The sequence below is a fragment of the Macrotis lagotis genome, chromosome X (genome assembly GCF_037893015.1).
Source record: "Macrotis lagotis isolate mMagLag1 chromosome X, bilby.v1.9.chrom.fasta, whole genome shotgun sequence".
NCBI lineage: Eukaryota > Metazoa > Chordata > Mammalia > Peramelemorphia > Peramelidae > Macrotis > Macrotis lagotis.
In genome coordinates this window covers 240,901,144-240,925,779 of record NC_133666.1, presented here as the reverse complement: position 1 = coordinate 240,925,779, position 24,636 = coordinate 240,901,144, and the positions used below count along the sequence as shown (strand labels likewise).

Sequence of the window (24,636 nt, the reverse complement as noted above, 5' to 3'; positions counted from 1 at the left end):
TGGCATGTTCTGAAATGTTCAAAATTAGCCCATGTTTGTATTTTCTAATACTAACACATGTTTCCTAATTTCTTTTAATCTTATACTTCAGGAAAAGCTGGAAAAAATGAGAATTTGTAATCTATTTTTACTGAAACATCAAGCTGATGCATGGGATAGAGCACAGGACTCAGTTGGGAAGACCTGAGTTCAAATTCTATTCCAGAAACTTAGTAGCTATATGACCCTGGACAGTTATTCTCAGAATCAGTTTTCTTGTCTGTAAAATGGAAGTGATAACAGTAACAACTTTACATGTTTCTTGTGAAGATCAAATAAAGTAATGTACTGACAGTGTTTTTTGCAAATCCTAGCTATCATTGTTTTTATTATAGCAAATTATTTTCAGTGGATATTCAAATGTGAAGAGAAATTTTGAGGGTAAAACTCAATAGCTCATCACACTAATGTAACAATTTAAGGTTTGCAGAGTATTTTGCAATCATTTTCTCTTTTGTTCCTCACAGTCACACTGGGCACTATTGTTATTCTCATTTTACAGTTAACAAAATTGAGTCTAGAATGAGTTAGGTAACTTCCTTAGCTCACAGGGTTAATAAGAAGCAGAATTTGAACCTAATTCCTCTTAACTTCAAATCTAACATTCTCACCAGTTTACCCTAGTGCCTTTCATCTCAGAAAGAAGTAGCCCAGGTGCCTCAGGATGCTCTGATTTGTCACTGAACAATTGATTTATGAATACAATGGCTTGCTGTTGGGAGAAAATAATATGATATTACAGTGGCCACCTGTATTCCATTGAAAGAGAATTGTAAAATAAACTGGAGAAGGAAATGGGGTTACAGAGAAGCAGACACAACTGAAAAAAAATGAATGAATAACATGAAGGGGGCTTCAGAATCCTTGATCTCAGCCACCCTTCTTTTCACAGATGAGGCAGGAAATTAAAAAGTTGCAATAAAAGGTTACAAAACAAGTTATTAGTTAAGTTAGGACTAGAACCCAAGTCTTTTGAACAAATCTGGATTTCAATTCAATTGAAAGAGAAACATATGTACTCCAGAGGGTCCCTACCAATGAGCCATAAACAATGCCAACTTAGAGTAGCTAGGTGGTGCAGTGGATAGAACACTGGCCCCAGAGTCAGGAGGACCTGAGTTCATATCTGGTCTCAGACACTTAATAATAACCTAGCTGTGTGACCTTGGGCAAGTCACTCAACCCCATTGTTTTGCAAAAAAAAAAAGAATGCCAGTTTCCAGTTGTGGAGACCATGGTCACTTCCTTGTCGTATGACCTCCCCTTGGAGCCAGGGGAGGCCTCTCCTAGGTAACTTGTCTTTCAACTCTAGGACTGTCAATAAGCTTCCATTTCAGATATAAATCCAGAATTATAGAATAGGCAAAAAAAAGAATATGAAAGAAATCTTCCTGATCCTAAAAACAAGTAAACCAAAACATACAAGGCTTTTCTGTATTAGAAAGGTAGTTTGACATGGTAGATAAGAGTCCTGGATATGGATTTGAGAAGACTTGGGTTCAAATCTTTTAGCTTTGTGACTTTGTACAAGTCATTTAATCTTTTTTTTTTTTAGTTTATTTTTTTGCAAGGCAAATGGGGTTAAGTGGCTTGCCCAAGGCCACACAGCTTGGTAATTATTAAGTGTCTGAGATCGGATTTGAACCCAGGTACTCCTGACTCCAGGGACTGTGCTTTATCCACTGCACCACCTAGCCCCTCCTCAAGTCATTTAATCTTAAAGCTTTAGTTTTCTCATTTGTAAAATAGGGGTATCTTTACAGGGCTAGTGTAGGAGTCAAATGTGAGTACAACACTTTGCAAACTCTTAATGCCCTATATAAATTACAGTAGAGATAATGTTGATGATTATTTATAATGCTTAATCTATTTTTTAGAATTATCATTCTATTAACTCATCTAGGCCTAGGGAAGCTAACTATTCTGATCTCTTCTCAGCAGGTTGTAACCCTACTTTTACCTGTTCTCACATACTTGGACTTAAATGAGAATGATATCATTTCTCCAAAACATACCTAAGCAGAATTTGTTTGTTTTTTTGGAACACAATGGGGTTAAGTGACTTGCTTAAGGACATATAGCTAAGTAAATAATAAGTGTCTGAGGTCCTCCTGACTCTGGGGCCAGTGCTGTATCCTCTGTACCACCTAGCTACCCCCTAAGCAGAATTTGGGATTCACTCATATAGGATCTCTGGATTTAATTCATCTGATCTGTTCTTGCAATTATGGATTTATGTTTAGACAAGTCTTACAACTTAGCACTTACTGGATTCATCTGTAGTTCTTTAACACCCTTGGATCACAGATTTTTTGCTGGTAGAGAGAATCTAGAAACTATCTCAGACAATCTCTTCATTTTATAGCTAAGGAAACAGATCTTGTGAGGTTAAATTTGGTCAAAGACCTAGAGCTGGTAAATTTCTGAGGCAGAATTTGAACCAAGATCTTTCTAACTCCAAATCCAGCACCATCCAACTTTACCTTCTCTAAACTAGGGACAAGCAAGGAAGTTATTGTTCTGTTGTTTCAGTCATGTCTGACTCTGTGACCCCTATTTCCCTTTTCTTGGGAACGAGGCTGGAGTTGTTTACCATTTCCTTCTCCAGTTCATTTTACAGACAAGGAAACTGAGGCAAATAGATCTAAGTGACTTGCCCAAGGGTCATAGCCAGTAAGTGACTGAGGTCAGATTTGAACTCAGGAAGAAGAGTCTTTGTCCACTCTATCCACTGACCTGCCCCTCACAGGGTAAATTAGAACATCCCTTTTATCTCTCAATCAAATTTCAACCTAATACACTTCACCTACACTTCATAAAGACACAGGCCCTGTGAAGATGTTTATATACAAGTTGCACCAATTTTGGCTTTTGGCGATTTTTTAAAAATACTTATTAAAAGATGAAGCAGGTATATTCTTCCAAACCAACGTAGTAGAGCCTCAAATAGACAAACAGTTAAATAAATGTGTACTTTGGGCCAAAGGTCCTTCTACTTCCCCTATTGCTAATTTGAGCTTTTGGAAAGACATCCAAGGTGTTACAGCATGACTTGTTTTGAAAGTAGTCTTTCTGAATTAAATGTGTAGTGGCAAAACCTGGTACTGTTGGAATCTGGTGGAGAGAGAAGAACTTCAGATTCTGCCAAGGGCTCAAAGTTAGTTTGTATTTTTTTTAAAAAACAAATTCTCCATGGATAGTTCTTTCCTCCCACCCTCCTTTTGCTCCTCTCCTGGCTTGTGATATTGATTTAGGTAATGATTTTCCCTTTTGCCCTCAGGTTGGCATTCAAGTTGTTTTTACATGGCATAGATTATTCAGGAAGCTACTGGATCATGAAAAATTTGTTTTGATGTCTTAGGGCAATATCTGACTTCTTGACACCAGTGGGTGTCTGATCAAAAGCTAGTTCCTGCCACACCATGCATCACACAGCCCTGCCAACAGCAATCAAGCCGCTTCCCTAAGAGTGAGAGACACAGTGGCTGCTGACCAGCCCCGAAACATCAGGGAGGTCTAAATTTAGCCCCAGCCGGATGAGCTTTGTATGTGTGCTTCCTTTTGTAGTTTCCTAGTAAAATGTAAAACAAAAGTATCTGGTTAGTGCTGAGTCAGCCCATCCCAGTCTGATTTGGTCATCATTACCCTAGCATTGACCTGTGACTGAGTAGGACAGTGAACACACAGAGTGTTGAGCCTGGAGTCCAAAAGCCTCATCTTCCCTCCATGCTATGTGACTCTGGCAAGTCACTTCACTCCATATCAATTTTCTTATCTTTAAAATGAACTGGACAAGGGAGTGGCAAACCATTCCATTATATCTGCTGAAAAAATTCCAAATGGGGTCACAAAGAGTTGGTCACAACTGAAATGACTTGAACAATAACAACCACCCCAGGAGCAATCACTTCCATAGGAAAAGTTGTTTGTGAAGATGTATAGCTCCTTTTCCCAAAACTCTCACATCTTAGCTCAGCACATGTTTCCTTTTCCAAAAGGGAAGGCTGTCAGGAAAGTCCAAAAGGAGGCTATGGATTCCTATGATGTGAGAACTGACGGTCCCTAAGACCTTCTAAGACAAAGCCCCTCTTTCCCTTTGATTCTTAAGTCCCCTTCTCCCAAAGGTACCCTATGACTGTCCTGCTTTCCAAGTACTCACCAGCCTGCATTTTCAGCCAAAGACCCCATTGTCTCCCTTTCAGTACAAAAGATCAACATGGATACCATCCTTTAGCACTTTAACTTCCTGTGAACTTGAACCTGAATTTCTGGCCTTTATGGCCAATGGATGATCCTTTTATTTTTGAAGGGGGAAGGTAGAAAATAATGGAGTTTTTTTCCACAAGGATGAAAAAGTACCCTCTCCCTATAGCCAAGGGTATGTAGTTGAGCAGGAATGACTTCCTATCATTGACTGCTATTATACACTGATATGAGCTCCCAGAGGAAGGCCTAGTGTCACTTTTACTGAAGTGCTCTCCCAACAAACAGACAAATTAGTCCTCATTTAAACTCAAAGAATCATGGATCTAGAGCAACAAAAGGATCCTTAATGGCCATGTAATCCAATCCCCTCATTTTACAGATGAATTCTGGGATTAATGAAAGGATTTCCTACAAAGCATGTACATTTACTAAATATTAATTCATAATAGGGCAATTAAGTGGTACATTGGATAAAGAACTAGGTCCTGAAATCAGGAAGACTTGGTTTCAAATCTGGTGTGACCCTGGTCACTTGATGCTGTTTGCCTCAATTTCTTTATCTATAAAATGAACAGGAGAGCAAACTACTCCATTATCTTTGCCAAGAAAACCCCAAAGGGTGTCATAAAGAGCCAGAATTGACTGAAAAATGACTGTAATCATAAAAGAAAAAGAAATCTTATATATTAAATGTGGTAAGATTTGTATGTATATTAAAGTAGTTATCCTTTATAAAATCTATGCTGTGCTTTGTCATAGGAGTTTTGAAACCAATGAAATGGGAGGGTGGAAGGAAGGGGAGAAAGAACAGCCTTTTCACATTTGATAGAACTTCTAGAAGCATGTCTAATTTGCATTTGCCCATGCTTCCTTATCTTGAGCCTTAGACCACACATGTCCATGAATTGAGCAAATTAGGGGCAGATCTACTCTATGCAAGAAACTCATGAACATCTAGTCAAAGCCCAGATGCAGTTCCCAAGGACATCAAGATAAGAACCCAAGTAACCTAACCAGAGTACCAGGCAGGAGATAGGAAGCACCAAGAGAAAAGAATGGTTAAGGAATTAGGGGGCTCAGAGGAGGAAAAGATCGATTTTCTGATGGGTAAGAAAGAAAGGCTCTGGATGGAGGCACCATTCATGCAGAGCCTTGAAGGATGGGTGAGATTTTGGCAGGTGCGGCTGAACTCAGTGAACATCCCTCCCCTCTCTCATCTCTATTTCTTTTACATGACAGGAAATGTGGAATTGCGCCAGGGACTGCGGGCCGTTTTCCGGGACATGCCTTTAATGTGGATCCCAGGGTATCTGGATAGAGCTCTGAAGGTCATGGAGCAAGTCGCATCTTCCCCAGGAGACATGAAGTTATGTAAAGAAGCTGTAAGTTTTTTCATTCTGGATCACTCAGCAGAGTAGATAGAGGTTCAGCCTTGGAATTGGGAAGGCATAGATTCAAATCTTGCAAACCTGAGTGAATCATTTGAACTCCTTTGAACATCAGTCCTTCATCAGTCAGTTGAGACAGTTGAACTAGATGGCATCTGTAGTCCTTTCCAGTTCCACTGTGATCTCATCTTCTGCTCTTGGCAGACTTTTAATAAGATTTTAAATTTAGCTTATCTGGGCAGCTGGGTGGAGCAGTGAATAGAGCACCAGCTCTGGAGTTAGGAGGACCTACATTGAAATCAAGCATGTATGTCCCCCTTGCCCCTACAAAAGAGCAGAAACATTTAGCTTCTTCAATTGCACTCCTTTGTCTTTGTATGAGATGGCTATATTCACTGAACTCAAAATAATGGCTCCATTTTCAGTATTTGACACTGGCAAACAAGCAGTAAGAATCTCAGTTCATGCTGACCCATTAGACCAGGGCTTCTCTTAGCATTAGAGTAAGAGTAGCTAGGTAGCACCAAGGATACAGTGCCAGACCCAGGTCAGGGAGATTTTTCTTTCTGAGTTCAAATGCAGCCTTTACCACTTACCAGCATATGACCTTGGGCAAGTCACTTAACCCTGTTTGCCTCAGTTTTCTCATCCCAATGATAAGTAGAGAAGGAAATGGCAAACCACTCTGCTATGTCTGCAGAGAAAACTCTAAATGAGGTCACAGAATAATGGCCACAACTGAAAAAGTGAACAACAGCTCTCTTAACATGGGGTCTGGAAAGCTGTTTTTTGATTACTGCATTTTGATATACTTGGTTTACTTTAAAAGAACGTTATTGTATTTTATGCATTTCAAAATAGTATTCTGAAAAGGAATCTGTAGAATGTACCAGATTACTGAAGAGGTTCAGGACCCAACAAGGGTTCAGAGCCCTGACTTAGAGCTGTGAAGCTACTGGTAGGAAAAGTTTTCATCACCATCCACCCTGAATATAACCAGCAAATGATTGAAAGTAACATCTCTGTAATCACTAGTCAGTTTTGCCCAAAAAGGTGTTGTTTGTTTCTAAGATGTTTATTTATTTTTTTAATTTATTTTTATTAAAGATATTATCTGAGTTTTACAATTTCCCCCCAATCTTGCTTCCCTACCCCTACCCCCCCCCCCAACGAAAAGCATTCTGTTCGTCTTTACTTTGTTTCCATGTTGTACATTGATCCAAATTGGGTGTGATGAGAGAGAAATCATACCCTTAAGGAAGAGACAAAAATTCTAAGAAATACTAAGATCCAGCAATAAGATATCTGTTTTTTCCTAAATTAAAGGAATAGTCCTTGCACTTTGTTCAAACTCCACAGCTCCTTATCTGGATACAGATGGCACTCTCCTTTGCAGACAGCCCAAAATTGTTCCCAATTGTTTCACTGATGGAATGAGCAAGTCCTTCAAGGTTGAACATCACTCCCATGTTACTGTTAGGGTGTACAGTGTTTTTTCTGGTTCTGCTCATCTCACTCAGCATCAGTTCATGCAAATCCCTCCAGGCTTCCCTGAAATCCCATCTCTCCTGGTTTCTAATAGAACAATAGTGTTCCATGACATACATATACCACAGTTTGCTAAGCCATTCCCCAATTGAAGGACCTTCACTGGATTTCCAATTCTTTGCCACCACAAGCAGGGCTGCTATAAATATTTTTGTACAAGTAATGTTTTTACCCTTTTTCCTCATCTCTTCAGGGTATAGACCTAGTAGTGGTATTGCTGGGTCAAAGGGTATGCACATTTTTGTTGCCCTTTGGGCATAGTTCCAAATAGCTCTCCAGAAGGGTTGGATGAGTTCACAGCTCCACCAACAGTGTAATAGTGTCCCAGATTTCCCACAACCCTTCCAACAATGATCATTATCCTTCCTGGTCATACTGGCCAATCTGAGAGGTGTGAGGTGGTACCTCAGAGAAGCTTTAATTTGCATTTCTCTAATAATGATTTAGAGCATTTTTTCTTATAGCTATGGATTGATTTGATCTCCTCATCTGTAAATTGCCTTTGCATATCCTTGGACCATTTGTCAATTGGGGAATGGCTTTTTGTTTTAAAAATATGACTCAGTTCTCTGTATATTTTAGAAATGAGTCCTTTGTCAGAATCATTAGTTATAAAGATTGCTTCCTAATTTACTACATTTCTTTTGATCTTGGCTACATTGGTTTTATCTGTGCAAAAGCTTTTTAATTTAATGTAATCGAAATCATCTAATTGGTTTTTGGTGATGTTCTCCAACTCTTCCTTAGTCATAAACTGCTCCCCTTTCCATAGATCTGACAGGTAGACTAGTCCTTGATGTTCTAATTTGCTTATAGTATTGTTTTTTATGTCTATGTCCTGTAACGTTTTTGATTTTATCTTGGTAAAGGGTGTGAGGTGTTGGTCTAATCTAAGTTTCTTCCATACTAATTTCCAATTATCCCAGCAATTTTTATCAAAGCAGGAGTTTTTATCCCAATGGCCGGACTCTTTGGGTTTATCAAACAACAGATCACTATAATTATCTCCTGCTTTTACACCTAGTCTATTCCACTGGTCCACCACTCTTATTTCTTAGCCAATACCAAACAGTTTTGATGACTGATGCTTTATAATATAATTTTAGATTAGGTAGAGCTAAACCTCCTTCTTTTGCACTTTTTTTCATTAAGCTCCTGGCAATTCTTGACTTTTTATTTCTCCATATGAATTTACTTAGAATTTTTTCTAACTCGTTAAAGTAATGTTTTTGGAATTTTGATTGGTAGGGCACTAAACAGATAGTTTAGTTTTGTTAGAATTGTCATTTTTATTATAGTAGCTCTACCTATCCATGAGCAGTTGATATTTGCCCAGTTATTTAAATCTGATTTAATTTGTGTGAGAAGTGTTTTATAATTGTTTTCAAAAAGATTCTGAGTCTGTCTTGGCAAATAAACTCCCAAATATTTTATATTGTCTGAGATTACTTTGAATGGGATTTCTCTTTCTAGCTCTTCCTGTTGTTTCTTGCTAGACATGTATAGAAAAGTTGAGGCTTTATGAGGGTTTATTTTATAACCTGCAACTTTGCTAAAATTTCTAATTGTTTCCAGTAGTTTTTTCGATGATTTCTTGGGATTCTCTAGGTAGACTATCATGTCATCTGCAAAGAGTGAGAGTTTTGTCTCTTCCTTCCCAATTCTAATTCCTTCAATTTCTTTTTCTTCTCTAATTGCTGACACTAACATTTCTAATACAATATTGAATAGTAGTGGTGATAATGGGCACCCTTGTTTCACCCCTGATCTTATTGGGAATGCCTCTAGCCTCTCCCTATTGAATATAATGCTTGTTGATGGTTTCAAATAGATACTGCTAATCATTTTAAGGAACAGTCCATTATTCCTACGCTCTCTCTAGTGTTTTTAATAGGAATGGATGCTGTATTTTGTCAAAAGCTTTTTCAGCATCTATTGATATGATCATATGATTTCTGATAGTTTTGTTGTTGATATAATTGAGTATACTAACAGTTTTCCTAATATTGAACCAACCCTGCATTCCTGGAATAAATCCTACTTGATCATAATGTATTATCCTAGTGATGACTTCTTGTAATCGTTTTGCTAAGATTTTTATTTAGGATTTTTGCATCTATATTCATCCAGGAAATAGATCTATAATTTTCTTTCTCTGTTTTAACTCTTCCTGGTTTAGGTAACAGTCCCATATTGATTTCATAGAAAGAGTTAGGCAGAGTTCCATCTTTCCCTATTTTTCTAAAGAGTTTATATAGGATTGGAACCAATTGTTCCTTAAATGTTTTGTAGAATTCACTTGTGAATCCATCAGGCCCTGGAGATTTTTTTTTTAGGGAGTTCAATAATGGCTTTTTGAATTTCTTTTTCTGAGATAGGGTTGTTTAGGTATTTAATCTCTTCTTTATTTAACCTGGGCAACTTATATTTTTGTAAATATTCATCCATTTCACTTAGATTATCAAATTTATTGGCATAGAGTTGGGCAAAATAATTTCGAATTATAACTTTAATTTCCTCCTCATTGATGGTGAGTTCACCTTTTTCATTTATAATACTAGCAATTTGGTTTTCTTTTTTTTTAATCAAATTGACCAGAGGTTTATCAATTTTATTCATTTTTTCATAATACCAACTTTTGGTTTTATTTATTAATTCAATAGTTTTTTTGCTTTCAATTTTATTAATTTCTCCTTTAATTTTTAGAATTTCTAATTTGGTAGTTAATAGGGGATTTTTGATTTGTTCTTTCTCTAATTTTTTTAGTTGCATGTTTAGTTCATTAATTTCCTCTTTCTCCAATTTATTCATGAAAGCATTTAGAGCTATAATATATCCCCTGAGAGTCACTTTGAATGAATCCCATAGGTTTTGGTATGTTGTTTCATTATTATCATTATCTAGGATAAAATGGTTAATTCTTTCTATAATTTGTTTTTTGGTCCACTCATTTTTTAAAATGAGGTTATTCAGTTTCCATTTTGTTCTGGGTCTGTATCTCCTTGGCCCAGTATTGCATATGACTTTTTTTTGCATTGTGATCTGAGAAAGATGTATTCACTATTTCTGCCTTTCTGCAGTTGATCATTAAGTTTTTAATGTCCTAGTACATGGTCAATTTTTGTATAAGTTCCATGTACTGCAGAGATAAAGGTATATTCCTTTCTATCCCCATTCAGTTTCCTCCATAAGTCTACCATATCTAATTTTTCTAGCAATCTATTTACCTCCTTAACTTCTTTCTTGTTTATTTTATGATTCTATTTATCTAGATCAGATAGCGGGAGGTTGAGGTCTCCCACTAGTAGAGTTTTGCTGTCTATGTCTTCCTGTAGTTCTTTCAGCTTCTCCTCTAAGAATTTGGGTGCTGTCCCATTAGGTGCATATATATTCAATATTGAAATGACTTTATTGTCTATGGTACCTTTTAGGAGGATAAAGTTTCCTTCCTTATCTCTTTTAATGCTATCTGTTTTTGCTGCTGCTTTGTCTGAGATAAGGATTGCTACCCCTGCTTTTTTTACTTCAGCTGAAGCAAAATATATTTTGCTCCAACCTTTTACCTTTACTCTATATGTAGCTCTCTGCCGCAAATGAGTTTCTTGTAAGCAGCATATTGTAGGATTCTGGTTTTTAATCCACTCTGCTATTCGCTTATGTTTTAAGGGAGAGTTCATCCCATTCACATTCAAGGTTATGATTACTAATTCTTTATTGCCCTCCATGCTATCTTCCCTCTGTTTGTATTTTCCCCCCTTTCCCCCCACTTTATCCATATTCCCCTGTATTTTGTTTCTGAATACCACCCCCTTCAGTGTGTTTTCCCTCCTGTATCACACCCTCCCCTTTCTTTCCCCTTTCCCTTTTTCCCTTTTCCCTTCCCTTCCTTTTATTTCCCCTATTTTTCCCCCCACTCCCCTTCCCTTTCTCCGCCCCCCCTCTCCTTTTCCCCTTTTAATAATTGAAAGGTTAGATGTTTTATAAGTTAACTGAGTATGTGTAAGTTGACTTTAAGCCAAGTCTGATGAGAAGAAGATTCAGGTGTTTAACTGTGCCTGTCTTCTCTCCACCATCTTGGCTGGAAGTCCCTAAGATGTTTATTTAAATATTCCTACATCATTTTTTTTCCTTTTAGGGGAGGAGGGTGATAAGATAAAGTGACTTAACCAGGATCACACAGCTAGCAAGTGTCTGAGGCCAAATTTGAACTCAGGAAGAGGAGTTTTCAGACTCCAGACCTTGTTACTCTATCTGTTGTATCACCCAGCTGCCCCAACATTCCTACATCTTAATGCAAACTGAGGACATGCATAGAAAAGTTATCTTTTGCTCCTGTGAGTGTCCTTGAGAGATAAAGATGGGTTCTTAGCAACAGTACAGTTGTACTTTCCCCTATGAGGGCAATGCTCAATTCATTCAACTAAAGAAGCACAAAGATCTTTTCCCTTTAACTATAGGCTCTTTTAAGTAAATAAATGCCCCAACAAAACCATTTGGTTGGATTAAAGGAAGTTTTTCATCTCACCGACTAGTTCTGAACAAACTCTACTGGTCTGCTTTACCTATTTATAGCTGTTCAAGACCCTTGTCCAAAGAGGTGGCTGGTACAGTGCAACTGGTTTCTGTAGTTATGATGCTTGCCTTTGAAAGAGCCAGTAAAAAGTGAGGTACCATAAAACCAGAGAAAAGCAAGTGTCCTGGTTTTCCAAATGAAAGAAGAGGGACAAGGCTGCAAACTATAGTCTTGGCTATAAATGTTTATTGAACTCTTAATAGATGCTACTTACTGCTGTGCTAAGTCCTGGGGGTGCAAATAGAAGTTAAAAAAAATGACAAGCCCTAACCTCAAGTAACTTACCTAATAAAGGAGAACAATGTAGTAAGAGGAGTTGAAAAATGACAGGAGTTATTTGCATGTGGTCATGTTGGCCAAGTCAGAGTCAGAAGCACAGCCAGGAAGGGAATGAAGCATGGTCAGCCAAATCCCATTCTCAGTGTGAAGACCCCAAAAGGAACTTGCCAATGGGAGAGGGGGTTGACAAGACAGAGGGATGTATGTTCCATGATAAGAAGACTCAAGGAAATTAGGGAAGCTCTGGGGTCAGAAGCAGCTGAAAACTAGCCTGGAGAGTCAAGAGCAAGAATGAAACACAGGTAGCCAAGGTCCCATTCCTCAAATGGAGGGTCCAGAGAGATCTCACCAGTGGGAGAAGAGCGCAGCATGGTAAGAGATGTTACAAAGTGAAAAGGCAGCTGAACTATGATAGCCAAGTCAACAGATATAGCAGCACAGAGAAGAGGGGAGTATGTCTTCAAAGTTCTTAAATGAATAATTAATCCATTATAAAGGATGAATATTTAGGAAGGAAACTTGTAATCACTGAGCACTAGCCAGATTCCATCAAGAATGGGTCGTGAGGTTTCCAGCCAAGATGGCTGCCTCATTGGGGTCCAGAGCACCCTATTCTCACATATCTACTTCAACAAACCCTTTAAAATCATACTAGACCAAACAGTGATCAACAGATCTAATGAGAAACTTTATAAAGTGACAACTTCTACTCTAGACCTGTGATCATTCAGAAGTGAGAGGGCAGAAGGAAAGGGGACCCACCAGTAACACAGTAGCTTCTGAGCAGGGGCAGAGTGTTCCAGGTGGTACACATAGAGCCAGGAAATGGCCTTTGTCTGGAAGTCCTGACAGTGGACTGCTCCCCTGAGAAAATGACCCAAGTTGAGACCAAGCAAAGGGAGGAGCCTGATCCTGAAACAGCTTCCATTTAGGAATAAATGGCCAGTTCAGGAGCTTAATTCAGGAAAGATAAGTAAAATTTTAAAAACACCAACCATTATCAAAAATCATTGAAAATGTGCTGATTAATTCTATAACAACTGAAAGCAGAGCCTCAAGGGGGAGGGGTTAGAGAATTGATTTTCCACAAGAATCACATGAATACATTGAAGAAATGAAACAAGAGCTAAAAAACTGTAGTTGGTGGGAGGTGGGATTTCTAAGGAGAATGAATAGCTTAGAAGAGAAATTGGTGAACCTTATCCAAGAAGAGACTCCTTGAGAACTAGAATGGACTTAAATAGAAATCAGTGACTCCATAAAACAAGAAATGTTGGAACAAAATCAAGACTGAAAAAATAAAATAAAATACATGTTTTGATATTTTTTAATTAAATGTATGGTTTGATATTTTTAATTGACCTAAAACATATCCAAAGAGATAATTTAAAAATCTTTGGCTTTATTGAAAATCTCAATAACTCTAAAAAATCTTTAATGAAAATTGCTCAGATATAAAAAGAGAAGAAATGATAAATATAGAAAGAATCAACCAATTACTCTGTGAAAGAAATTCCAAAAGGGAAAGTCTCTGAAATGTCATAGCCATAATCCAACACTTCAACAGCAAAGGAAAACTACTATAAGCAACCCAAAAGCAGTTCAAGTCCCAAAAGTCCACAGTCAGGATCACATAAAGTCTGGCAGCTTCTACTATAAATGAGAGGACATCTTGGAATCCATTCCAAATGGCAAAAAAAAAAAAAAAATAGGCTTACAATCAAAAATAACATACCCTGCAAAACTGACTATAATCCTATAAGGAGTAAAAATAAATCTTTAATGAAATGGACGGCTTTTAGCATTTCTTATGAGAAAGCCAGAGATGAGTAGGAATTCTGAAATAAAAACATAAGAGTCAAAAGAAAACTAGAAAGTATTAGAAGAATGTTATTAGACATAATCACATGGGGTGGGGAAGTATGTGTATGTACACGTGTGCACATGGGAGATTGAAGGCTGCCCTAGGATATCAGAAGGATTAGACTCATTCTACCTGCTCCCAGAGGACAGAAATTGGGAGCAAAATATTTCAGCTTGATAAAAGGGACAACTTTCTAACAATTGAGGCCAGCCAGATGATGAATGGACCATGTCATGAGGAGTTGTGTCCCTCTCACTGGTGGTCTTCCAGTGGAGGCTCAGAGATGTCACAGACAAGGTTCCTTTTTCAGATTGTGTGGTTTTCCAAGTTTCCTTCCCACTTGGAGATTCCTTGATTCTGTGATTTGAGCTGGATTGAGTGAGCTCTTACTATGAACTTTTGCTATGGGTGGACAACTTATTAACTTGCTAACCTAATTATGATATTTCTTGGTCTGTTTGGTATTGAATCCTCAAACACAGAGCCTTTCTGGTGTGAGAATATATCCCATGTTGAGTCTAATAAGGTTGTAAGCGAGTTATAATATATTAATCATTTGGCTTGAAATATCAGCTGCCACAGGGACAGTTTAATGAGACTGACATTTTCACAGGGAATACAGCTCTGTTACCTGGAGGCAGAAAGACCTGTATTCAAATCCATCCTCCGATATTACTAGCAATGTGACCCCAGACAAGTCACTTAACTTCTCTCATCAACTGTAAAAAAAAACAATAATAGCCAGGCATTGTGCCTGTACAGTTATTTCATTTAATCCTCATGACCCCCAGAGTTAGTAGGTGCCATTACTATCCCCATTTTACACTTAAAGAAACTGAGGCAATCAGAGGTTGAGTGACTTCCACAGGGTCACATAGATAATAAGTGTCTGAGGCCAGATTTTAACTGATCATCCTGACCCCAAGCCCAGCACTTTATCCACTGTAGTATCCAGCTACTTCTGAATAGGCATAACAACTACAATAACAATAACAATGGGGAAAACAGTAGCTGCTACTTAAGATTGTGGAGACCAAAAGAAATAATATTTATAAGGGACTTTGCTGACCTGAAAGCACTGACTATGAATGCTAACTATTATCATCATCATTGTTATTATTATTAAAGTCCGGACAGAAAAATTAAATATCAAGTAACTGAATATCACTTCTCATTCATTTCTACAATGTTGCTCTTCCTCTCCCTCTCCCCAAGAAGATCCTAAAATACCTTGTAGACAGACTAATTGGAAGGAAAAATAGTGGGGGAACTCTCCCTTTTATAAAATTAGTGATAGTGTTTAGAGAATTCTTAATCAGCAGTCATTTTTTGAGCAAAGGTTGTCTAGATGACAGAAATTTCTGAATAACTTTTTTTTACTTGAACAATTTTGGATGGAAATATTAAATGTTATTACAAACCCAACTGTCTATAGATAGATAGATAGATATAGATATAGATATATCCTTTTCATGTAAGTTTTCTTGATAAGTTAGGATTATCACAGAAAAACTGGCAGGGTACAGTAGAGATCTGCAACTTCATGTATGATCCCTTCTAGTCTTTGTAGATAGAAATGCCCATTTTATTTGAGGTTTGTTAAGTTTATATTTGAAATATTTTTAAATAAGTCAGCATTATCATAAACATCAAATATTATTGTGACTGTGCTGTAATGTAGTAATGCCTTCAAGGGCCCTTGAAATAGGTATACCCTTTTTTGGCACTGTACAAAGACTGCTTTATACCAACTCCATCACCCCACCCCAGGCTGCTGTGTTTTTTTAATTCTTATGCCTTTTTCCCCCTCCCCCTTTTCTCTCTGCTTTCAGAATGTCAGCTATCACTTTGTCCTATGATCAGAATGCCTTAACTAAAGCACTTTGCCTCTTCTCTCCTTACCGCTTGCTTTTAATTCACCCTGCTCTGGAACATGATTATCAAGCTTATTAAAACTTTTTGTAAAATAAGAGCAAATAAGATCTAAGTGACTAGGCCTGAAGCATTCTCCTGATTAAAGGGCATTAAATTTTAATGGACAGTATGAGATTGGAATATCTCTTTTCTGACTTAGTTCAGGAGGAATATTATTATAATTGTTGTTTAATTTTGCTTCTTTGGTTATGTTCTGGATTGGCAAGAATTGCTAAATATCAGTAGATGAAAGCTTCCTTTATTAGGAAAGACTGGAAATAGGAGTATCTCATGATTCCTCTAAGTAATAGTATTTATATTAAGTCCCTGCCCTCCAGGATCTGACATTCATTCTAAGGGAGAGGCAACATGTAACCACTGTGTGTATATTTGTGAGGAGTGGTCATCTGTATTTCTTGCTTTTTGTTTTTCCTCATTCTTTTTCATGGTTTTGTACAGCACTCTCACCCAGTCTGATCGAATAAAGAGACTCTACCATCTGGGGATATAATTAGTATAAAGATAATTAGTATAAAGATGCCCTCAAGAAGCTTACAGTCTAATAGAGGGAGACAAAAGGAAGCATTAAAGTAAAGGAGGATTGACATCGTGTGGGGACCTATGGAAAGCAGGCAGATGCAAATAAGAGCAGCTGAGCCCAGAGTCTGGTTCCTGCCCTCTGTAAAGAAAGGTCTTAGATGGGGCATCTAGGTGGCATAGTGGATAAAGCACTGGCCTTGTGTGGCCTTGGGCAAGACACTTAACCCCGTTTGCCTTGCAAAAACCTAAAAAAAAAAAAAGGTCTTGGAGGTGGTGGGTACACCAAATGAAGTTAGAATGGACTTTCCTCTAGGCAGAAACTCTTTTAAATCATTCTCTTTACTATTGACCCTAGCTCCCACTCAGCTGGCTTGAGTGGTTGTATTCAACCCAACCTGTAAGAAGCCAAAGGAGCATGTACTGAACTGGACCTGCTTAGACACATATAGTAGAATCCCTTGGGACAAAATGTTGTGTTATCCCCCAGATTGGGGTTTCAGATGTGAGTTTATTTGACCCAGATTACACAGGCACCAGAAAAATGTCTTGGCCAACTTTTAGCAGTAGCAGAGCATCCTGGATAGCTACCTGTCTGGTTCATTACCAACACATAAAATCAGATTTTTGATGAAACTATTTCATTTTCTTTCTGCTTTGATCTCTGAGAATTCATTCCTAATACAACTATGCTAGCTATGAATAAATCACAATGCACGAAACCAAAAAGATAGATATTTCTAAGTGTGTTCCTGTTTTAACCTTGTTTTAGTCAAGGTTGGTAATTTGAGCATTCGCAATTGTCCATAAAGCCTATGAAAGGACAGGACTCCCTTTCAAAGGGAGTCTGATTTGGATTCTTTAGGAATATGATTCAGCTCTCTGTACTTACTCAGTCTGGAATGGAGCTTTTGGTTTGATGTATTACTGATGATAAAAGCCCTTCCAATATTTCTGAGTTTTGCTCCACTGTGAGGCAGACAGAAACCTTGGCAGATTCACTGGAATATGAGAAGTCACCCCCACTGCCCTTAGCCACAGAAAACAGTCTTATCATCCAATCTCCAATGATCATGGCATCTATTGGTCCCTGTTGCTTTTGATCAGAAGCGTCCGTGAGGGCCAAAAAAAAAAAAAAGCTTTCTCATATTCTTAATGCAGACCTGGAAATACATGGAAATGGATTTAAACTGTGACTACCTGTGTGATCTTAGAAATGAATGGTATGGACTAGATCAGCTATTCTCAAACTTTTTAGAGTCAGGGTTCCTTTCCACCCCTTAAAAATTATTGAGGTCTCCACCACCCCATTAAAGAGCCTTTATTGTTCTGAGTTGTATCTATCTATATTTACCATATCTGACATTAAAAACTCTTAATATTATTATGAACATAATTTTGACTTCTCGGAACCTGCCCCCCCAGAAATAATCCTCACTTTGAATCATCTCCAAGGTGCCTTCCAATGCTAAATTTCCTATAATATTTCCCCCACCACTGGTGGTTTGAAATTGGTCTGATTTTATACTAAAACCCCACAGCTCAAACTTTTCTCACAAATGAGGGTCTGGTTAGCATTTTGTCCTCTAAGTCATGGCAACTGCCTTGTTCTCTCCTTTCTCTTTACCTCTTTTCCTCCTTTTTCCAGCACTGCCCAGGTTGGAGGGGGTTGAGATGAACAGGAAAGACATTTTACTGCCCAAAAAGAAGGTGACATCTTTTTTCCCTTATTGGGGCCAGGAGTGAAGTCAGGTGCCACAGTGCTGACCTGCTTATGTAAATAACCCACTTGATATATAATTTTTGGATGCTCAGAAATATTTGCATTGTACTAAATTTGCCGCATCATCTGATGGGGTGTTTCTTAATGTGAAACAAATTTATTTATATACTCCAGGATTTGACAAGAGCACCCATTCCCCAGACAGCTCCCAAGTGCCCTGGCCCTGTTTGTGTCAGCCTTGACTCCTCTAGCTCTCTGGAGCAGACCCAGCTTTGAGGCAACAAATTGTGAGTGTGGAGAAGACCTTCACTCTTGATCTTTCTGTTTCACAGCTCCATGTGCTGGAGACGGTGCTGACATCTCTGATAGATGGACCTCCGTCAGAAGGGACTCAGGAGTCTGAAGTCAAGGCCCAGGAAGCAGAACCAAGTGATCAGCTGGACATAACAGAGAGTGAGCAGACCAGACTACCCCAATACCTGGACCGCTTTAAGGCAAGTCTTGTTACTTCCTCTCCCCCTGCCTTCAAACTACAAGAATCTCTTAGGACAAGCATCAGATCAGGTCTATTGGATTCTGTGTGTGCCTTTTTTCTTTTCTTCCCTTAAACTAATAAGTCCAAGTTTGGTTTGCCCGGGGAAGTAGTTTGTCAATAGCCATATATTTTGTGCCTCATAGGTTGGCATGTTTTCTGACATGCTAAAGAAACTTCAACACATAGGCAGATGGGATGTGGTTATTTCTTGCTGTCATCACTGCATATGCCTATCCTGGATAGAACCTCAGAAAGCTATTGGGAACTGAGGTGGCCAGCGGTGTCTCTTGGAGACTAGAATTTAATGCAGTTTCTAGGATCGTACAGTTAAATAGACTCTGGATAAAATGAACTAAACAACAACAAAAAATAATAACATTCATATAGCCCAGGGGGCAAGAAGATGGATAGAGTCCTGAACTTGGAGCCAGGAGGACCTGAGCTCTAATCCAGTCTCAGATAATTCCTAGCTGTGTGACTCTGGACAAGTTGCTTCACCTAGTCTGCCTCAGTTTCCCCGACTGTTAAATGAACTGGAAAAGGAAATGACGAACAGCTCCAGCATCTTTGCCAAGAAAATCCCAAATGGGATCACAGGGAATCAGACATGACTGAAAAACAAATGAGCACAAAAACCAATATATAGTTCAAACTGTGTTCCAGACACTGTGCTAGAAGTATCATCTTATTTGACCCTGGGAGGTAGGTGCTAGCATGATCCCCACTTTACAGTGAAAACTGAGACAAACAGGCAAAGTGATTTGCCCAGAGTAAGTATCTGAGTAAATTAGTTGGGATTATATGATAATGATTGCATCTGGAGGAGACCTGACAGATCACTTAGTTCTATCTTTCTGTGTATTCATTTATTTTTTAACTAATGAGAAAAACTCCTTGGAGAGTTTAAGCATCTTTCTCAAGATCTCAGAATAGTTGGTAGTAGCTAGGATTTTAAAACCAGATCCTCTGTGTTCCTCATAAGCACCCTCTATGTGCAAGAATACAGAGACATAAATATGAAACAGACCCTGTTCTCACAAGAGGCGGGCATCATTTTCTGGACAATTTACCAGTGGCTGTAGTTATTGAAGCTTAGTTATTCAGAATAGCGGGAAAGAGCAAATCTCTATCCTTTATGGGCATGTCTTGCTGTTGATTCTCATTATTGCCTTAGTTATTGTGAGCAGTGCTGAGGATTTTTCATCTTTACATGCCTATGTAATCTGCTTTCTTCCTCCCCTTCAAGCAGGTGTTGTGCTCCCAGCTTCAGGCTGGGGGCAGAGTGGAGCCGGAATCCCTGGCCACCCTGACTGCCCAGCTGCTGCAGGAACAGCTGCCGGCCTGTGAGGCCCAGGACATCCAGGACTATGAGCAGAAGCTGAAGCGGTGGGAGCAGGAGCAGGCCGACCTCCTCCAGAGGGAGAAGATCACCCGGGAAAAGGCCCGACTCCAGCAGGAGGCCCACAGGGCGGCTGAGGCCCAGGCCAAGGCCTAGTCCCGCCCCTGCTGGCCTGCCCAGCCAAGCAATGACCTTTACTGCTCCCTCTTTGAAGGGTACCAGTCATCTGCAGCCTTCTTAACTTTACAAATGTTATGCCCAGAGATTACCCAGGGCCAGACACATCTGAAGCTAGATTTGAATTCAGGTCCCAGCTGCACAGCTGCAATGCAGATCTGTCTTCATGCACAGGGATCACCCTGTGAGGACTTCTAGAATGAAACAAGTCCAAAGTATGGGGAACAGTTTATTCACAAATCCCTTAGTTTAGGCTCTTTCCAACAGTTCAGCCTCCCCAGGGACTTACAGAAGCAGGTCATGGCCCATGAGCCTCCTTATTTAAACTCCAGAATTCCCTGGCAGGGTCAAAAGAGTCTTGGATTTGGAATCAAAATCTGGGTATTGCCACAAATTACCTGGGTGATCTTCAGTAAATCACCTGACCTCTCTGAACCTGTTTCTTCCTCTGTCAATGTTAGGGTTCAATTAGTTGACCTTCCATCTATAATCAGTCAACCAATAAATATGTATTAAGCACCTACTATGTATGAGATTCACTGCTAAACTATAAATTTATGATCTTTTGATCACTGACATGCCGTTGGGTACCATCTTTTTTAAAATAATTTTTATTTTGGTAAATATTTTCCAGTTACATATAGGCAAAACTTTAGCAATCATTTTAATTTTGAGTTCCAAATTATCTCCCTCCCACTCCTGTCTTTGAGAAGGCAAGTAGCATTATGTTGATTATACATGTGAAGTCATGCAAAACATTTTCATATAAGCCATGTTGCAAAAGAAAATAAAACAATAACATTTTTTTAAGCATGCTTCTTCAGTCTGCATTCGGACTTTATCAGTTCTCTCTGAAGTGAATAGCAATTTTTCATCTTGGGTCCTCTAGATCATTGTCTTGATCAGAATATAGCTAAGTCATTCATAGTTGGTCCTGCTTGCAGTCCTGCTGTGTCCAATGTTCTCCTGATTCTACTCAGTTCATGTTTTATCAATTCATATGTCTTCCCAGGTGTTTTCTAAAACCATTTTTTTGCTCATCATTTTCTATAGCACAATAGTATTCCATTACATTTACCACAACTTATCCAGCCATTTCTTAATTGATTTTCTGCTCTTTGTTACCATTATATTTTTGTACAAACAAGTCCTTTCATTTTTCTTTGCTTTCTTTGGGATACAGACCTGTTACTGATATTACTTCATCCAAGGATATGCCCAGTTTTCTGTGTCTTTGGGCATAGTTCTATATTATCCTTCAGAATAGTTGGGCTAGTTCAACATTCAGCAGTCTATGTTAATGGGACTATCTTTCCCCTGAAGTCTCAAGTTCAGGTTGAAGGGGAGGAGTTGGGTAACAGAAATCCAGATTATTTTAACAAATTAGCAAACCCACATTATAAAAAGATAGATGGAGAACCAGTACAGCCAAAAAAAAAACCTAGCTTAACTCTCCCAACTTTGGAGCTCCTAAATTTGGAACCGTGTCCACCACAATGAGCCACTTATCTATTACTATTCAGGGAACAGAGCCAAACAAAACAATAATGGAGGCTGTCAGCCTCTTGGCAGAGGGACTCATTTCAGGGCAGCTCAATCTCTAAAGGAGGATTCTGTGTCCTCAGATATCCCAGACTGAATTGGAAGGAGTCCCAAGACATTCTGTGTTTCTGCAGTCATTTTGTCTGAACATGCCCTCACTGACCAGGTATGGCCTAACATCTCCCTAACATCTACTTTTTCATCCAGTCTCTGCCCAGTCTGGTTGTGGCCTGTGGGGAGATTATCAATCAGTGTTTTTGAGCAAGAGTCAAAGCAAGGCCATGAACTCGGTGTAATTCAGAATCTCAATTACTGATGGGTTTAGTGGGTTTTGTTTTTTTACTCTTAAATCCTAAAAGAACTTTCTTTGGGTGTAAAGTCAAGCCTAGCTTGTGAAACTGTCTGATCCTGGTTGTTTGAAGCATGGGGCTCAGCTACCTACTCCCAAGCTTATACTAGCATACCACTCTAGCCAATAACAAGAACTGAAGAGAGAAAAAGGGTTTGAGCAGGATTAAAATGAATGAGAGAAATTCAATTTAAATTTTGAAAAAGTAGTAATGCACTACTAAGTATCAGTGATATAAAGTAAGGCACTACTAAGTATCAGTGATATAAAGAAAAATTTAACAGTTCTTAGATTGTAGCCTAATTCTTTCAGAGATCTATATAGATATATATGTGTGTGTGTCTATACATTTATATATATATGTATATATAATATGAAATTCTTGGTTAAAAACAATTTTTTAATATCCTGGGAATAAGAAGGTATATTTTGAAAAGTTTCTCTTCCTTATGCTGAAGAGCATGGGGATTGTGTTTGCTTACTTCTTAAATACAGCACCACTTTTTCATTTCAAATTGTTCTCTAGTTGCCAAGAGATAAAAGTGAAAATAGATGTTTAAGTTTTATGTACAGGCATACCTCAGAGATAGTGTGAATTCAGTTCCAGAACATTGCAATAAAACAAGTAGCACAATAAAGTGAATCAGGAATTTTTTGGTTTCCCAGTTCATATAAAAGTTATGTTTACACTCTGATATGGTCTATAAACGTGTGGTAGTATTATGTCTTTTAAAAAGTACATAGCTTAATTAAAATACTTATTGTTTAAAAATGCCAACCATGATCTGAGCCTTCAATGAGTTGTAATCTTTTTGCTGAAGAGGGATGGAGTGGGTGTGGGGGTTTGCCTGGATGTTGATGGCTGCTGATTGATCAGGGTGGTGGTTGCTGAAGGTTGAGGTGACTGAAATTTGCTGTGTTGACCCTAGGGACCATTATAGGGTTATTAATTGGCCTGCTTTCAGTATTGTTTTATCTCGGGACACAGGGAGGCCTGAGGAGTAGAAGAGAGATGAGGGAACTGTTGGTTGGTGGAGCAATCAAAAAACAACATTTATTGATTGTTCCCAGTCTCCCATGAGTGAGTGCTTGTTGGGGGGTATCCCAGAATAATTACAGTTGGAACATCAAAAATCCCTGCTCATAGATCACCATAATAGATAGAGTGTCAATGAAAAAGTTTGAAATACTGTAAGAATTAACTAATGTGGCACAAGAAATATGACGTGAACATATGCTGTAGGACTTACTCGATGCAGGGTTGCCAAAGGCCTTGCATCTCTATAGTGTAGTAATAATGTAATATTTCTGAAGTGCAGTAAAATGTCTGTAATAGATACACTCATTATTGAGGAGTGGGGGGATTTCAGCACCAATATCCCCCAAAAGCATCTTGTTTCTATTCTTTCCCTCCATTTGACTGTGGGGTCTTCCTCAGCCCCCATTTTGCATAGAAAACTTTTTTATCCATAAACATAGACACCTTTTTACAATAAGGGCTCAGGAAATACATGTGGTCCTGTGCCAGCACTGCTCCCCCCCTTCTCAAAAACACTACTGCCATTTATGGAACTATTCTCACCTCTATCCTCTGACCATAAAAATGGTGACGTTGGTTTCCAGCCTCTTCCTTGCTCACGGTAAGCACACAGCCCATTTTAGAGGTTCCTAAGGGTTTTAACTGGTAGTGACTGCAAAGACACATAGATACATAGAGTAAGAAGCAAAAAAAAAGGAAAGTTGCTTAAAAGCCTATAGCAGTAGCTAGTCTGTTAATAAAAAAAAAAAATGAAAATAAATAGGCCTTGTGCTTTATTGGCTACCACTATTCACTGACTCATCCTTCCCAAATATGTCCCAGGCTATCTTTTTTCTTGGCAGACCCAAGGATGCTCTAAAGCTCAAATGAGATAAAGCACTTTGCAGACCTTAAGGTGTCATATTTTATATGCCAGTTATGATGATGGTGGTGAACATAGTCATTTGTAGGTGACAGGTTTATTCTCTGGGCCTTCTGAGCTCAAGCAATGTTTATAGAATAGTTTAGGGGTGTGCTGGTAAGTGGTTCTGGTGGGGTGGGAGGGAGGATATGCATACGCTAAAAATTGAATCTGCATAAAATTTTCTTAAGTCTAGGCAATCAGCAAAACAATAAACTGCAAGTCTTGATTTATGGCATTGTTGATTTCTGAGGTGTGAATACTCACTGAAAATTTAATAATCAGAGGATCTTTTAAATCTGGCACACCCCTGGTTTAACCATCATCCTTTGCAAAAAGAAGAGTCAAAATCACCCTTTATTTCCTACCTACCCCAACTCTGAAGAAATGTATGTTTAACTGCAAAGTGCAACAGCAGTAAATTTGATAAATTAGGCCTCACAAGGTTCAAGTCTTTCCATGATAGAAGACTCTTTAGTCCATCAGTTTGTTTCCCTTCTGTTTGACTAAGTTAAAAATATACCTCTTCCCCATTCCCTAAACAGTGAGCCATACCTTTGAACACAATTGTATACCAGGCCCTCTTGAAAAAAGAAAGGATGCATAGTTTTTTCCATCTCTTCAAGACTGAAGTTGATCATTATAATTTTATAGAATTCAATTTTGGATTTTTTTCTTTCCAT

At 38.5% G+C, this 24,636-nt stretch overlaps 1 protein-coding gene across 1 annotated transcript in view; it reads left to right on the top strand.

Annotated features, from left to right (window-relative positions):
• MRPS27 (mitochondrial ribosomal protein S27) overlaps positions 1-22,823 on the top strand; it is a 160,053-nt gene extending 137,230 nt beyond the window's left edge. The window contains exons 9-11 of the mRNA XM_074200629.1: positions 5,485-5,627; positions 18,404-18,565; positions 19,856-22,823. Of these exons, the coding sequence (XP_074056730.1) occupies positions 5,485-5,627; positions 18,404-18,565; positions 19,856-20,101 (551 nt within the window). The 3' untranslated portion in view covers positions 20,102-22,823. The remainder of the gene's footprint in view (positions 1-5,484; positions 5,628-18,403; positions 18,566-19,855) is intronic.
• The last annotated feature ends 1,813 nt before the right edge of the window (positions 22,824-24,636 follow it).